The sequence below is a fragment of the Podarcis vaucheri genome (genome assembly GCF_965113315.1).
Source record: "Podarcis vaucheri genome assembly, chromosome: 3".
Taxonomy (NCBI): Eukaryota; Metazoa; Chordata; class Lepidosauria; order Squamata; family Lacertidae; genus Podarcis; species Podarcis vaucheri.
In genome coordinates this window covers 41,616,844-41,632,947 of record NC_138761.1, presented here as the reverse complement: position 1 = coordinate 41,632,947, position 16,104 = coordinate 41,616,844, and the positions used below count along the sequence as shown (strand labels likewise).

General features: G+C 40.4%; 1 protein-coding gene across 1 annotated transcript in view; it reads left to right on the top strand.

Moving 5' to 3' along the window:
• The window catches only part of LTBP1 (latent transforming growth factor beta binding protein 1), a 186,046-nt gene that overhangs the window by 149,653 nt on the left and 20,289 nt on the right, over positions 1 to 16,104 (top strand). The window contains 5 exon segments of the mRNA XM_082216221.1: positions 1,058 to 1,201; positions 6,148 to 6,330; positions 7,319 to 7,405; positions 11,927 to 12,055; positions 15,669 to 15,809. Of these exon segments, the coding sequence (XP_082072347.1) occupies positions 1,058 to 1,201; positions 6,148 to 6,330; positions 7,319 to 7,405; positions 11,927 to 12,055; positions 15,669 to 15,809 (684 nt within the window).

Genomic DNA, 16,104 nt, shown 5'->3' with positions numbered 1-16,104 from the left:
ATATAGAGCCATCTTTTCGGATATCTTCATTCTTTTTCTCCTGCAGTACGTAAAAAGGGATTAGCTGTTGGTTAATTTAAAATATTAAAAAAGTACCACTCTCGAAATAGAATGGGCTGCCCGGTTATGATGAGGAGCAAGCCTATGGGCATTATATGAAGCTTGTGTGAAGTGCTTTGAAGCAAGTTGCACAGGGATTCGGAACATGGCCTTCCTAACAAGAATTGCAATGGAGACATGTTGATGTGAACGTAAAGCTTATGCTACACTGGAAACTTAAATGAGTTTAGCAATCACTGGTTATCTTAAGAAAATGTGGGATTCCCTGTAACTTCACTTCTCGTAGTGGGGGAACCACCAGAAGGCCCTCAGAGCTGGACCTCAGTGTCCGAGCTGTAGGATGGGGGTGAAGACAGTGGTCTCCATAGCACTTAATGTTTACTTTTTATCTGTAAATAGCAGCTGCAGGGCAGTCCAATAAAGACTGAGAATGTAGTAGAGGGAAGCACAATGGAGTCCTGACAAAAATTGCTGTCCCTGCATCCAAGCTACAATTTGTATCAGGAGACAAGCTGCTGTTTATTGCCATTTTTGTCAGGAATTTGTTCCTTCTCCCCACAGTTTATAGTTACAGTAAAATTAAAATTAAAAACCCTGAAGGCCAAACTACGTGCCTAGTGTAATTTGTAGTTTTGTTTCCACCTGGTGCTAAATTCTATGCCTTTGGGAGAAAGCCATTTTTATTTGTCCAGGCTGTAATGTTCATTGTTTCCCCCCTCCAATGAATTGTGTTGATTTTAGTGTTTTTATTGCTCTAGTCTGTTATACTTTTCCTGCTACATCATTAGATATATATATGGATTGCTTGGTTGCATGTTTGATATTGTGTCCCTGGGAGGCTTGGCCAAACAGAAAGGTGGAATGCAAATGTTTTAAATACATAAATAGTCTCATTTTTCAGATGACAAAACAAGCACACAAGCTACTAGAATAGTAGCACACTCACTCACTCACACCTTTTTAATGAAAGATAATGTTTGAATGTTTAATTTTACAGATGTGAATGAATGTGAAATGCTGAGTGGAGTATGCGGGGAAGCCCTCTGTGAAAATGTGGAAGGCTCCTTCCTATGTCTGTGTTCCGATGAAAACCAGGAGTATGACCCAATGACCGGACAGTGTCGCTTCCGTTCCTCGCCAGGTAATGTCCCATTGGCACTGAATTGGACCATATAAATGCACAGTCTGACAAACATAGGAAGGAGTTGAATCTGTAACTGGTGGGTGAAATCATCGTATGATTATGTCATGTTATCCAATGTGTTTTTAGGTTTTGGGGTTTTTTTAATTTAAATAAGTGGTCTAAATCCAAGACAGAGGTGAACCTCATTGCAATCAATAGGCATGGCTAACTCTGTACAGTGGTACCTCGGGTTACATATGCTTCAGGTTATATACGCTTCAGGTTACAGACTCTGCTAACCCAGAAATTAGGAAGATCTGAAGCGTCCTAAACTTGTTTAAGAGAATTTCTAAGGGAAAAGACTTTCGTTACATTGGAGCAACTTCTAAGAGCAACCTTGCTGCACCCTGCAACAAGGTTCACGTTAGCACACCCTCCCAGATCAGAACGTACCATGATTATTTTTAACTAAAACAATGGCAACAACACAAAAGTATACAAATGGAGCTGGTTTCTGGGTGAAACAAACGTCAGATACAAATATACAAATTCTATGTAATTTCTGCAATTTAATCAGTTGCATCCTTAACTCTCTGTGAGATGGAGGAATCATTGAATGGTGTAATTTCCTCCTGCAATCTGAAGTGGTACACTCTAGAAACATTTTATCACTTGATCTGCAGTTTGTGTAGACTGGGACCTAGGAATTGGGCATGGAGTTTTAATGTCATGTATCATCATGGCTTTCCTATCTTTTCATCCCTCAACACAGCCACCTCCCCTTTCACTCAATCTCTACAGCTCCATTTGCAGGTCCAGATGCAGTGAAGCTGTGGGTCATGTGGCCAAGGGATGATAAAGTAAAGCAATAAACACAGAACAATCACTTGGGATTTAAACAAGTCCCAACTTTATTGATTACAGATGTTAGCAAGTTTTTGCGCAAGCATTGGGTGTGTATCCTGAATCAAACAACCTGCCTACTGGTTGAGTATTTGGCAGGGTTAAAGTTAAGGATTTCCCTATGTCAAATTGGGCCAACCCCCTGAGATTACCAGAGAGAGGGATTAAGAGGAAACCCTGATTCCTTGGGCTGGGGAGGGCCCTAAACCCCCGCCCACCTAGACTAAGAATGCAACCCAATGTCTTATTCGCTGTCAAGTTGTGGCAGTTGCTATGAGGTAGGCAGAAACCCCAGACAGGCCCAATTTGTCTGAAGGCAAATTGCTCCCAGGTCCCAAATATGGTGACCAAAAACTTCCATAGCAATGTCTTTTGCAGGGTCACTTACCCTCAGGCAGACCTAAAATATTAAGAGTAGGGAGAGAGGTAATCCAATGACAGCTGAGGCTGATGCGTGACTGGCTTTTATAGCCAGGGAGCGGACCAAAGGGAAGAAAATTCCCCTCAGATCCACTACCAAGCTGCACCCCTAGCTCATCTGTGATTGGTTGAGCCCCAGCAGCCAGCGCAGGCAGTGAAGGTCCTCCCCCAGCCATGCCAAAACCAGGAGACCGTCTTGAACTGCCATGGCCACTTCATTTTTTTCTCCATTTCTTATAACATCTTTGCAGCAGCATCCTTTGTGCAAAGCAAGTTCCTGATGAAAGTATTAATTTTACATAGGTTACACTTGTTTCATTTAATGTCAATGTGAGAGGAAGGTTGGATGTATACAAATAAACATCCTACATGCTACAATTTTCCTGCTAAGTGAGAAGATGTCACTTATTCCAAGTGAGATCTGGTGTCCATTTGAAGCATAATTTTAATTCAGCACATTTAAAATATATTTAAGGTCTTTATAGAACGCCACGTGTTCACACTTGTCTTTACTCTACACTGGGGACCAAGGGATTTTCTTCTGTTTCTGCTTTACTTGGCAGGAAATTATCAGATTACTGCGTTCTAAAAGGATCTTGTCACAGTCTGACCATTTTTGAGGGCAGATATGTGACTAATAGGAAATCTAGTGTTAAAAATTAATTAATCAGTAACGTGTTTAAGCAGCAGTACATTCTTTTTCCTGCACCCCAGAATAAGAAAGCATTCAGTAAAACTTAATTTGAAAGTAATTAACTGTTTGTTGAGGTTGTAATTTAAACTTTATTTTATCAGCTGGAAGCAAAAATAACTGAAGTGCTTTTCAAGGTTATTCCTAATGGAATATGTACGGCTAAAGGTGGGGGAAGGCTGTGCTTGGGCAACCTGCCTGGTAGTGATTTCTGGTGTGTCTGTTTTGATGATGTTACCCTCAGCAGTTAAACAACAAGGTCAAACTGCTTCATTAAAATGATAGTTTTTTAAGAAAGACCCTAGACTCATTTCAACAAAAGCAGGTGAGAAGAGGATAGTTCTCTTGATTAAGACCCCCAATTACAAACCCAACATATGAGACTTTTCTAAGTCTTGCACTTCCAGTGTGGAGGCCAAGCCAACTGCACTGCCAGCCTGATCAATGTTGGCCTTAGAATAATCAAGTTATAACTTGCCTGCTATACTGGATCTCCCACCTGCCCTTGAGCAGATCAAGAGATTTATCAGTAAAACAGCACAATCCCTCACTGAAAAAGGGAGTCCAGGCTCCTCAGACAGACTGTTTTGTAGAGTCTAGTCACCAGCTTTTCAAGATGTTCCTTGTTTACTGTACGGAATCTGTATCACTCAGCTCCTAGGATCTGTCACTTAGAGCCAACTGAGAACACACACTTCTCAGTTTAAAAAATAGAAAACTTCCGAAAGTTCTCAGAGAAGTCTAAATTCTTCAGCAGCAATGACAGTGAAATTCACATCAAAGCCCTTTGGCTGCAGGATTCGAAAGTCTCAACATGCCTTAGGAAGGTGTTCCTTTGCAACTTGACCATCCTTTGCTCTCTATTAAGTGATGTTCTGCGTCTCACTATCAGGCACTGATATTCTAAGACAGGCTTCCTCAACCTCAGCCCTCCAGATGTTTTTGGCCTACAAGTCCCATGATCCCTAGCTAGCAGGACCAGTGGTCAGGGATGATGGGAATTGTAGTCTCAAAACATCTGAAGGGCCGAGGTTGAGGAAGCCTGTTCTAAGGTTTGCAATTTATGAACCTTCTCCCAACTCTAAGAATAGATCCTGCTTTCACATTCTGAAGTAAAGCAACATACATTCCATAGTATCCACCTGTTCAAAAAGAGACTTGCAGGTGTATCTTCCAAATGTACTTTCCTGAAGCAATCTACTTTTAAACGTATATATTAAGTGGTTAATAACATAGGAGAAGAATCATATGTAAACCAAGATGAGTCTTTGTACATTTCTGGGTTGTTTTTTTAAAGAAAAGTTTCTGTGTCTCGTTCAATTTCCAAACATTCACAACGCTTGCCTGCCTAACTCTCAGTCACAGCTGTGTAAACAGCTTTATTTTAAAAAAAGTTCTGGGCACATAATGGGAGGAAGAACTGAAATATCAAGTATAAAATAGGATTAAATAGTCACAAAGAGTTTCAAATTCCAGAGAAGTAACCTTGCGAGTCTATTGCAGCAAAACCAACAGAGTCACACCCACACTGATTAGATTCTGTATTAATTTGTACTCTACACAGTACAGCTATCTCATACAATACGTAATACTTTGAGCTATGTTTGTGGGTCCCCCCTTTGTTATGTTTGCACTTTTTGTTAATAAATCAAAAAGAAATAATCATCTCTCTGCTCAGAGTACATATATTCACTCATTTAAATGACTTACTTCATTCATCTGATTAAAGATTCAGGTAGGTAGCCGTGTTGGTCTGACGTAGTCGGAAAAAATAAAAAAATTGTCCAGTAGCACCTTAGAGACCAACCAAGTTTGTTCTTGGTATAAGCTTCTGTGTGCATGCACACTTCTTCAGAAGTGTTTATGCACACGAAAGCTTATACCAAGAACAAACTTAGTTGGTCTCTAAGGTGCTACTGGACAATTTTTTATATATATTTCATCTGATTAAATAAGTGGGATCTGGCCCACGGAAGGTCGTATTTGTTAGGTGCCCCTAGACCCTGTATTTGTTAGGTGCCCCTAGACCCTGTTGATTTTGCAACAAGGAGTTTGTTTCTCATTCCTCTTGGGCTGGTTTTTGGCTCTCCTTTCCTTGGAAACTGTTGCGGTTTAAAGAGTGGGAAGGAAGGGTTTGGATAGTTTTTTGCTCTTCAAGATTCTGGCTCTAGTTCACCTCAACATATGGCCTGCGTCCAATGAAAATGTGTACTATGGTGACTAAGGTACTGAGCCTCCTCTCACCTTGGGAGAACCAATTTACTTCAGCTAGATTTCTGTGACACATGATAGTCTTCGTTTGGTTCTTATTGGGCTGAGGAATACCACAAAAACCACTGTACTTCATGAAATTCAGCACATTATAGAAAACTGTAATTATCTGTAATTATCTGATGAGGAGAGACCACAGACTAGACTAACAAAGATAAAACAGCACTCAGCTGGGTGTTTCCCCATAGCACACATTGACCTTGGCAAAATATCAAAAAGAAATCAGTGTGTTGGTGTGCTAAATTTGAATAGCTCTGTATGACAGTTTGTTTGTGTCCTCTGACGCAAGCATGCATTCTTCTGAAGAGAGAAAAGAAAAATGTTAAGTGTTTGGTAACAACTGCATTGCATGTTAATATATATATCCTCTTCGTCACGATTTGAAATCAGGCAATGTAGTCATTTTGCATATCCTGATTTAATAGGGAACCTGGTTAGCATCTGCTGAGTGTGACTAATGTAAATGCAGATGTAGCCACAAATAAGGCTTGCAGGAAAAAAATCAGAGAGGAAATTCACACAAAGAAATGGGAGGGACTGGGGTGAGAGAGTACAATCCCACAGCCTGGAGAGCCCATGGAAACCACCAAATATTACCTGATAGGCAACAAGACTATATAATTTATTTCTGAACTTGCTTTTGCTGTATGACATTGTATCTTTCACTATTTGTGTTTAGATTTACCAGTAGATACAAAAGAAATGGCAGATGAAAAGAAGGAATGCTACTACAATCTAAATGATGCAAATTTTTGCGATAATGTACTGACATCCAATGTTACGAAACAAGAATGCTGCTGTACTTTGGGTGCCGGCTGGGGTGATAACTGTGAAATATTCCCATGTCCTGTGCTTGGAAGCTGTAAGTGATCATTTCCCATTCACTGGTAGTTGCTATTCATAACACCATAATGTGGATCAGTAGCTTTTGCCTGTTTGACTATGCAATCCTATGCATGTTTATTCAGAAGTAAATCCCACTGTTTTAAGTGGGGCTTTCTCCCAAGTAAATGGGAGAACTTCAATCTTAGATTGTAATCCTTTATACAAGTCTGTTGGACTTAATCCTCATTGGATTCATTGGCACTTTTGAATAAGCAAGCATAGAGTTGAGCTATTAGTTATAAAGGAGTGTGTTCTGCTTTCCTATTTCTTTTGGCATCAAAGAATATGTCTACAATGGATTCATTCAGTTCCTTTGTACAGTAAGCCCGCAATTTATGCAGGGGTTACATTCAAAGGATTGCGCCTAAAGCCAAAATTGTGTATAGTCAGAACACATTGAATTCAATGGTGGGTGGGATTGCCAAAGTCATTTTTCCCAGCACTCCACCCCGTTTCTGTCCCCCCTTTTTTTGCCATGCATGTTAAGCTGAATGTGCACAAATTAGATGCTCATCAATTGCAGGTTTACTGTATTACACAGGGCGTTAAAGTTTCCTATTAGATTTCTTTGCTTCAGTGATCACTTATCTGGACATCAATAATCAGGATTTCTACTCAAGATATGCTTTAAGTTCCATGGTTTATCATTATATTTATATGATGCCTCTTGTTTATTTGGGGCACCACTTTTTAGCCAACAGAATCACAAAAATTCTGCATGCATCTTTTAAAAAGAATCTTTTCATAGTTGCTCTGGAACATTTACCAGTCTTATGAGCCATGGCCATAGCTGAATATCATTGTCCATTTTTTTTCTAGAAATGTGTAATATGAGAAAGGAAAACTTATAAAATGAGAAATCATGCATTAGAATCATGCTGTTTTAAGATATTGCATCTGTTGTCTTTCACGCTGTGATGCGTGAATACATTTCTAATTGGATTCTTGGTTTATCTTCCTGCTAGCTGAGTTTACTGAACTGTGCCCTGAAGGGAAAGGATACATACCTTCTGAAGAGTCATCTTACGGAGCTGTTACACAGAACTACAAAGGTCAGCTCCAGTTATACAGATTTCAATTATATATCAGTGTTTCAGCATTCCTAAAAGATACCAGGGCTCATTTAAAGTCTGCCAAATGTTTATGAGGTTTTTTGTTTGATTTTACGAAAAATTGCTCCTTTGGGTGGGGATAGGTGGAAATGCCTACAACCAATTTCTCCATTGCACTTTGTCACTTCTATTTATGACCATTGCTTCCTTTCGCTGCTGCAAATTCATTTTGTATTTGAAAGGGTTTCTTCACTGTGTGGTACCAGCTGGCTAGGGATCAGACAGGGAGCCCAATGCCATCATGGTTGTCATATAGCCAGTCAGACTGGGCTGCTGGTGGACAATTGAAGCCTTTCTGTTTCCTTCTTCCTGAATGGGAAGGGCTGCGCCCTAAGTAGGCAGAGCGCATGCTTTGCATTCAAAAGATCCAGGGTTCAATCCCCAGCATATCCAGGAAGAGATGGGAGAGACCCCTGTCTGAAAACCTAGAGAGCTACTGCAAGTCAGTGTAGATGATACTGAGACAGATGGTTCAGTTGTTCTGGCTTGGTATAAGGCAGCTTCCTCATCTGAACCTTAAATAACTTTTCAAAAATACTTTGAAAAGAGCATATACTGGGGGGGGGGAGGCTTGACCTCTGACTTTAATGAAATTTAGGAGTGGGCTTGCAAAGATGCAAATGATGTGCAAACAGCAGCTGAAAGCTATGTGTTAGGCTACAGTTCCTATGAAAGTCAGTGGGCCTTGCTATAGATGACTTGTAGGTGAACAAATGTTCTGGCATCCTCATCCTAAACTAGGCTTCGTCAAACTCGGCCCTCCAGATGTTTTGAGACTACAGTTCCCATCATCCCTGACCACTGGTCCTGCTAGCTAGGGATCATGGGAGTTGTAGGCCAAAAACATCTGGAGGGCCAAGTTTGAGGAAGCCTGTCCTAAACTGTAACAGTACAATCCTGTTCATGACTACTTGGAAGTAAGTCCCAGAGGTGAAGGAAAGGGGTTATGAGGAAAAAGAATCTAGATACCAAAAAAGAGATAATAAACAATGAACATAAAAATCTGTCGAAAATGTATAAAATACTGCTGGAATGGAATACGAAAGATGAAGAAGTGAAATCAGTGATGGTTCAGTGGGCAAGGGACTTCGGATACAATATCCAATTGGAAGACTGGGAAAGGTTATGGAAGGTGAACATAAAATTTACGGCGTGTACGCTATTGAAAGAAAATATGATGAAGATGCTTTACAGGTGGTATATGACACCAGTGAAGCTGGCAAAGATGTACAAGGTAGACAATAAATGTTGGAAATGCAGACAGAAAGAGGGGACATTTTATCATCAGTGGTGGGAATGCAGATGGGAGGAGATTTACAATGAAATGAAAAAGATGCTGAGATACACCTTTGCTAAAAGACCAGAAACCTTCCTATTGGGTATTGTAGGAAAGGATATTGAAAGAAAGGACCGTAAACTTTTCCAGTACGCGGTAACGGCTGCTAGAATTGTGTTAGCTCAGAGATGGAAGCAGGAGGAAACCCCAACGGTAGAAGAGTGGAGAGAAAAATTGACGGAATATGTAGAATTGGATAAATTAACAGGGAAAATCAGATATACTAAAGATCAAAAGTTTATTCAAGACTGGGGGGAAAATAACTGTGATGTAAATACAACGCTAGTGGGTTTTAAAGAGGCACTGTAAAGAATTAATAAGTATTGTCTATTAGAAATAATGAAAGAAGGGAGGAAAAATGGCAATATGTAAGAATGGAATGCGTATGAAAGGAATAACTACGAATGATTGTCAGTAACGTTGAAGGAAGTCTAAAATGGATAAGATTGTTGTGATATGGATAAAATGTATAACTGGTTGGAAACTAATAAAATTTTAAAATGCAAAAAAAGAAAAGAAAGTAAGTCCCTTTGATTTCAATGAGATCAACCTCTAGATAAGTGTTTTTAGGATTGCAGTCTAAGTCTGTAGTCTAGTACACACTTACCTGGAGTAAGTCTCATAGAATTCAAAGAAACTGAACTCCTTGTTCCATAGAATAGGTGATTACACTTATAGCAGCAACCTATTAATGTCTAGTCAGAAGTATCTGCCTGCAACTCCCATATAAGACTAAAAGGTTTGTGATAGCATGTGATGTGGTGCTGGTTTGGTGCTGCTGAAAATTTATTTTAAATTCTGATGATATGAACAGGCCAACCTTCCACTGCTCCAGCTGGAACCAGTTGGACTGTTTAATCAGGTCATCCAGAAATTCCATTCCCGTTTTCCTTTTTGTTTTCACCTGCATTTCTTTATTAGCAGAGTATCTTTGGTTCTCTTTAGAATTCTCCATTTCCCCTTTCAGCTATATCATTCAACTTCCAACTAGCCTGGATGTGCTATCCTTCAGATATATGTTCTTTTTTAAAGTCCTTATTTTGGTAGTATGGGTGTCAAGTTTTCATATAATTTCTTTTCTTTAAAAGCTGCTCCATTTCTGGAAGAGTGGCTGCAAAAATATTTGTATAGCCAATTCATCCTTTCTGGAGCAGTCAGTATTTTAGGATTTTTACCTTTTAGAGCTGTTCAGCAGATACAAAACATTCCTTTCTTGGCATAACATCTATTGTTGCCATGATATAAATGGAGAACAATTCCATTCAGGGCAATGGGCTCACACCTGAAGGATTTGACCCAGTTTGTATTTGCCTTGAGTGACCCTAGCCTGATTTTGAGGAAATAGTGCAATAAATACATGGGGAAAGAAATAAGGCTAGGAAAAGAAACAAATTCCAAATCCAGCAAAAAAATGGGTATGAAATAATTCATAAAACTAAAGTTTTATGTGCCAAAAGTATATTTTTCTATAAAATGTGACTTAAACCACTAATATTCATTTTGCATCCTGTCTGCTAAGTATGAGCTTTCTTTTGTGCAGGGCATTTCAGCTGCAAAGCAATTTTCTCTTAAGTTTGTGGAAATGTCTGTCTGTCAGTTTAAGTTATGTCAAAAAGCCCCCAGATACCAGAGTGATAAGTACCTTCAGAACTCTGTGCAGCAAAATTTATAGTTATGCCTGTGTGGAGGAAGCCACCATCGCTGGAATCTCCAGAGCAGGCGCCAAAAACAAATTGTTAATTCTCAGCAGGATTTTAAATCAGACACAACACAGGAGCAAGAAAAAGGGGCACAAAATCAGGGTGTTCCCTTAGCCAACATAAGCAGAGAGCGTGAAAGTAGTTACTGAGGGTGAAGGTATGGTGAAGTACTTGACGAAGGCAGCCCTCCTTAGAGCACTAACTTCAGAGATGTCACATTGGCAACAATGCTCTTGAAAAGCAGCTCATGGATCACAACTCTGATCACACATGGAAATAAGATTGTGTGTGCAGTCTCAATGTTACAGTTAAAGCAGAGCACGCTCAGACTAGTTAAGTGTGATTAGTGTATACTTGCTAAATAAATAGCAGTGTGCCTGCGTTGTATGAAAAGATGTACGTATGCTGATGGCAGCCGCAGCTTTACATTATAGCCCAAGCCATGAGCACTAACCGGGGGGGGGGGGGGGATCTGTTGTATCACTGATGCTAAACATTCTCTCAATATTTGGCACAAACTTATACAACTGGGTGCACCTATAGCTGCAACTGTAAATCTGAAAATACACAAAAGATCAGGAAATGGTTATTGCATGATAAAGTGAAGGCACAGTTATTGTTGTTGTTAAAACTTGAAATCTGAAGGCAATTCACAATATATCTATCTATCTATCTATCTATCTATCTATCTATCTATATATATATCACATGCTTGAGTAAGTACCAAAGCTACCCCTTCTATAGAGCCATCTGAATTGGAGCTGCTTATGATTTAACAGTTCATACTCATAAGTTAGCTGTTAAATGTATTTCCTATGTACCCTCTCAATGGGCTTAAAATACACAGTCTGCTCATTTGTGAGGGTGCCTGATTTTGAGTCCTTTTCCGTTGACTGCCCCTTCCATGCATGCCTGCTCCACTAAGTCTGCCTGGCATTCAAGCATGGGATGGGATGTTAAAATAGGGTCTATGCACATAGATTCCAGGGGTGGGATTGTGCAATGCCACACCCAGATTGTGTGTAAACTTTCTAGTGAATTGGGCAAGAGTTCAGGTCCTGTTCCAAATCTTCCTCTGGAATGATCTATTGTAGCCCATGATTTTCTTTTTAACAATGCAGCTTACCCTGACTAGTTAGTAATAGTTCAAAGAGGGATTATGCCTTCCAGGTCGTTTCTTTTCCTTGAAGAAAATGCAGTTTATCCCAGCAGTAGCTTTATTAAAGGTACTTTACTCCCTGCTACACCTCTAGTTAAATATTTTGGCTGATAAATGGTAGAATCAAATGATAGAATCAAAGTTTTCTCCATTCTTTTTGTTCCTCTGTCTGTGCATATCCTGGCAAGATAGACTAAAAATTCATATTCAACTGAAATGGCCATGATGGACTTCCAACTATTCATGCCATTATCATTTTTCCACAGATGCTGATGAATGTCAGCTCTTTGGGCAAGAAATATGTAAGAATGGCTTCTGTTTAAACACACAGCCAGGCTATGAGTGTTACTGCAAACAAGGCACATACTATGATCCTGTAAAACTCCAGTGCTTTGGTAAGTATACAAACTGTTACCATGTCCCCTTACTCTTTACATTTGCCAACCAGCACTGGGGAATGAGATTTTAATTCTTGCTTGCTCTTACAAATTATTCACACATGAGAGCTGGCTGATTATTTTCTCCATGTAATCCTTCGAAGCAGTGCCTGAGTACTTGGGCTGTATATGACTAGGAGCAATTTGCTTGATTGCAGTGGCTGGAAGGAATGTAGTTGTGGTTGCAGAAATTGCTCTGGCTTCATATCTGGGTGCAATCCAGTTCACATTGATGTTTCCCATTTAGATGTTTCTCCTCTCTCCAATTGTTTGTTTCTTTATTTTCATATAGTGCCACTAGTGTTTGCATCACTTTATGGTGTCTGCCCCAAAAAGCATACAAGCTAAAATTTGATACAGAAGAAAAGGGGGGAAGTGGAATCAGGAGCAAAGAGCAAAACAATGTGTGATTGCTTCAGTTGCAAGTTTAGCAGGGTGAAATACACTGTGACATACAGTAGGAACTAGCAAGTTGTGTCTTGTTTTTGTTTTTGTTGTTGTTATTGTTGTTGTTGTTGTTTTGTTGTTCAGTTGTGTTCGACTGTTCGTGACCCCATGAACCAGAGCACGCCAGGCACTCCTGTCTTCCACTGCCTCCCGCAGTTTGGTCAGACTCATGTTGGTAGCTTCGAGAACACAGTCCAACCATCTCGTCCTCTGTCGTCCCCTTCTCCTTGTGCCCTCAATCTTTCCCAACATCAGGGTCTTTTCCAGGGAGTCTTTTCTTCTCATGAGGTGGCCAAAGTATTGGAGCCTCAGCTTCAGGATTTGTCCTTCCTATGAGCACTCAGGGATAATTTCCTTCAGAATGGATAGGTTTGATCTTCTTGCAGTCCATGGGACTCTCAAGAGTCTCCTCCAGCACCATAATTCAAAAGCATCAATTCTTCGGCGATCAGCCTTCTTTATGGTCCAGCTCTCACTTCCGTACATCTCTACTGGGAAAACCATAGCTTTAATTATACGGACCTTTGTTGGCAAGGTTGTGTCATAGGCTTCATGGAGAAGGTAAATTTTGAGGAGGGCTTTGATTGGGGGGCTTCATGGAAAAGGTAAAGTTTAAGGAGGGATTTGGAGGCAGTAAAAAGGTGGTGGCATGTCAGTGTACTGGAAGGCAGTTCCAAGCATGCAGTGCAGAAAGCAGGGACTTATAACCCATTTCCTCTCAGCAGCTCCCATAGAAATTCCTTTTATTTTGTTAATACATTTATAATCCCACCTTTCTTCCATCACAGAATCAAAAGTGGTGCCCATGTAGTTCCATGGCAGTCACCCATCCAAGCACTGACCAGACCCAAACCTGCATAGCTTCACCTAGGCAGTGGTTTCATGTGCCTTCAGGTATTACCCTGTGAAAAACAACTGTAGCAAATTCATTAATAAAGTAGAACACAATTTAAAGCTCAATGTATGTATTCGCAACTACTCCCTGCCTCCCAGGCATATCTATTTTCCATGGTGTAGATCTCCCCGCTCCTTAGGTTGCTGCTCAGCAGCTGCCAGGTAGTGAGTTTCCCTGCCATTGACTATCATATATCCACAGTCAGAAATGCAGCAGTGGCATGTGGCCTTACTTCGGTAGGTTTCTTGCTGAGCCTTCTCTACACAGAGCAGAGTTCTGGAATACTGTGCCAGAAGATGCAGTGTTCGCCACTAACATAGGCTTTTTTAAAGGGTTGGACAAATTTGTGGAGGAGAGCTCTATCACTGGCTGTTAGTCATAGTTGCTATATGCTACCTGGACGTTCAGAAAGAATATATCTCATGAGTACCAGTTGTTGGGAAAGGGCATCAGGGGTAGAACTGGTGCCATCATGTGCTGCATGTAAACTTCCAAGTGGGATCCGTTGGCCACTCTGAGAAACAGAATGCTGTTCTGTTCCATCACAACTCATCTTACATTCTTAGCAGTGGTAGCTAGTGCCCACTGGAGCTGGTAGTGGAGAAGGCAAAGAGGCCAACGGTTGGTGGAGCCCATGAATTCTTCCCATCCTCCTCCCTGCTTAGTTCTACAAGAGCAACCCCGAGACTAAGAAGGAGGCAGGAGACATCCAGTGCTACCCTAAGAAGGCAGGCGGTGGCTGATGAAGCTGGCAGGGCAGGGTCCTATTTGCCCTGATGGACCAGCCACCATTGGTTCTTAGGAAACACACAGGTCTTGTAGAGATGAGGCAGAAGAAAAGGCCACTTGCAGAATTTTCTCCAAATATTCTTCATTGTTTTATTTCTTTATTTGTGGGTGGGGGGCACCATTTCACCCCTGCAATGCCCCAGGAAGACCCTAGGTCCAGGACACTGTGAAATATGCAAAATGTGACTATGTTGCCAGCACAATTGTTGCTTCTACGACTTTCAGCAATTATTTATTTATTTATAACACCCTTAGGACAAACAAATGAAGGTCTGCTACTGCTCATGGTGAGCATCACCCTTAAGAAGCTTTTAGGGGATTTCTCCTGCCCCTGGGAAAAAAAATGATGAAATCCTTCTCCCAATCCCCTAGCCAAAGTTTTTCTGGCCACAAATAGAGTAGATACTTATGGCAGGCCATTTGTGCACAGCTCTAAAATCTTGGCAAGTGCGCCAAGAAACTGGCAGAGTTTGAAGCAAGTTGCTAATCCTTTGGGAACTCAGCATATCCTTAGTTTCTAACTGGTTTTACATGGACATTATTCTACCTATCTGTACATCTCTACAAGAGCTATGTATAGCCTAGCCCTCTGTTCTTTATACATGAGGACATTATTGGACTCATCTCTGGCAAATGTTTTTTGGTTTGTTTGGGGTTTTTTGGTTGTGTTTTTTTAAAGATCAGTTTGAGGAAATAGGTATTTTTAAAGCACAGTTATTCTCCCCCCACCAAAAAACACCCCCCCACCAGTAGCTGATATGCAATATGGAATAGTAATTCACACTCTTGATGATCATAAATGTTCTTCCAGTCTACTGAACTGCCTACTAATTCACTTTTGCCATTTGACTAAAAATTATTCCTAGTCACGACCTTCACTTTAGCAGTTTAAACAGAAAACCATTCTGTGTGGAATAATGTAATGAAAGGAAACCACAGTAAGAGACTCAATCACCTTGGGCCCAAAGAACTTTACTTTCCTGATGTAAAGCCATTTATATTTCCTTTAAAGTTGTTTCTCTGTAAAATGAGTAGACAGGGGTTGAGCTGAGAAATAGCAAGTCGGTTTCTGTATTTTTGCAAAGATTGGGCAGCTTCTGATACACTGTGGTGAGAAGCCTCTTGTTGTCTACAAAAAGAACATGGGTGGAGTTTGTCCAAAACCTGCTTGCCAATAGATCAGAGCAACACAATCTATTGTGTTCAGCAGCTTTCTAGCCTGTGCATGATTAGTGCATGAAGAAGACAAGGAAGATGTTATCTGTTTCATAGTTCCTTCCTTTGGGCTCTTGCCAATCCTGATTTAGATATATGTTAAATTTAAGAGAGAGTGCACTGCAGAATCAGTTATTTTCCACAATGAAAATGCTTTATTTCCTAAGCCAGATTGCAAGACACTGATAATTTGTTTGCTATGTTCTTCATTTTCATTTTTAAAAGATACGGATGAATGTCAAGACCCCAACAGTTGCATCGATGGCCAGTGCGTCAACACTGAAGGATCTTACAGCTGTTTCTGTACACACCCAATGGTTCTGGATTCCACAGAAAAGCGATGCATCAGACCGGCAGAGTCTAGTGGTATGCCTTATTGCATGCATTGCAAGTGAAGAGGTTCAAGAACAAGTAAAAACCACAATCAGGCAGGATTGAATAGGGTTATCTTTAAACTGTTCCACTGATTCCTTTCTAGAAAATTATAATTATAATTATAATTATAATTTATAATAATTTATTATTAATACCCCGTCCACCTGGCTGGGTTTCCCCAGCCACTCTGGGCGGCTTCCAACAAAACACTAAAATACAATAACCTATTAAACATTAAAAGCTTCCCTAAACAGGGCTGCCTTCAGATGTCTTCTAAAAGTTTGGT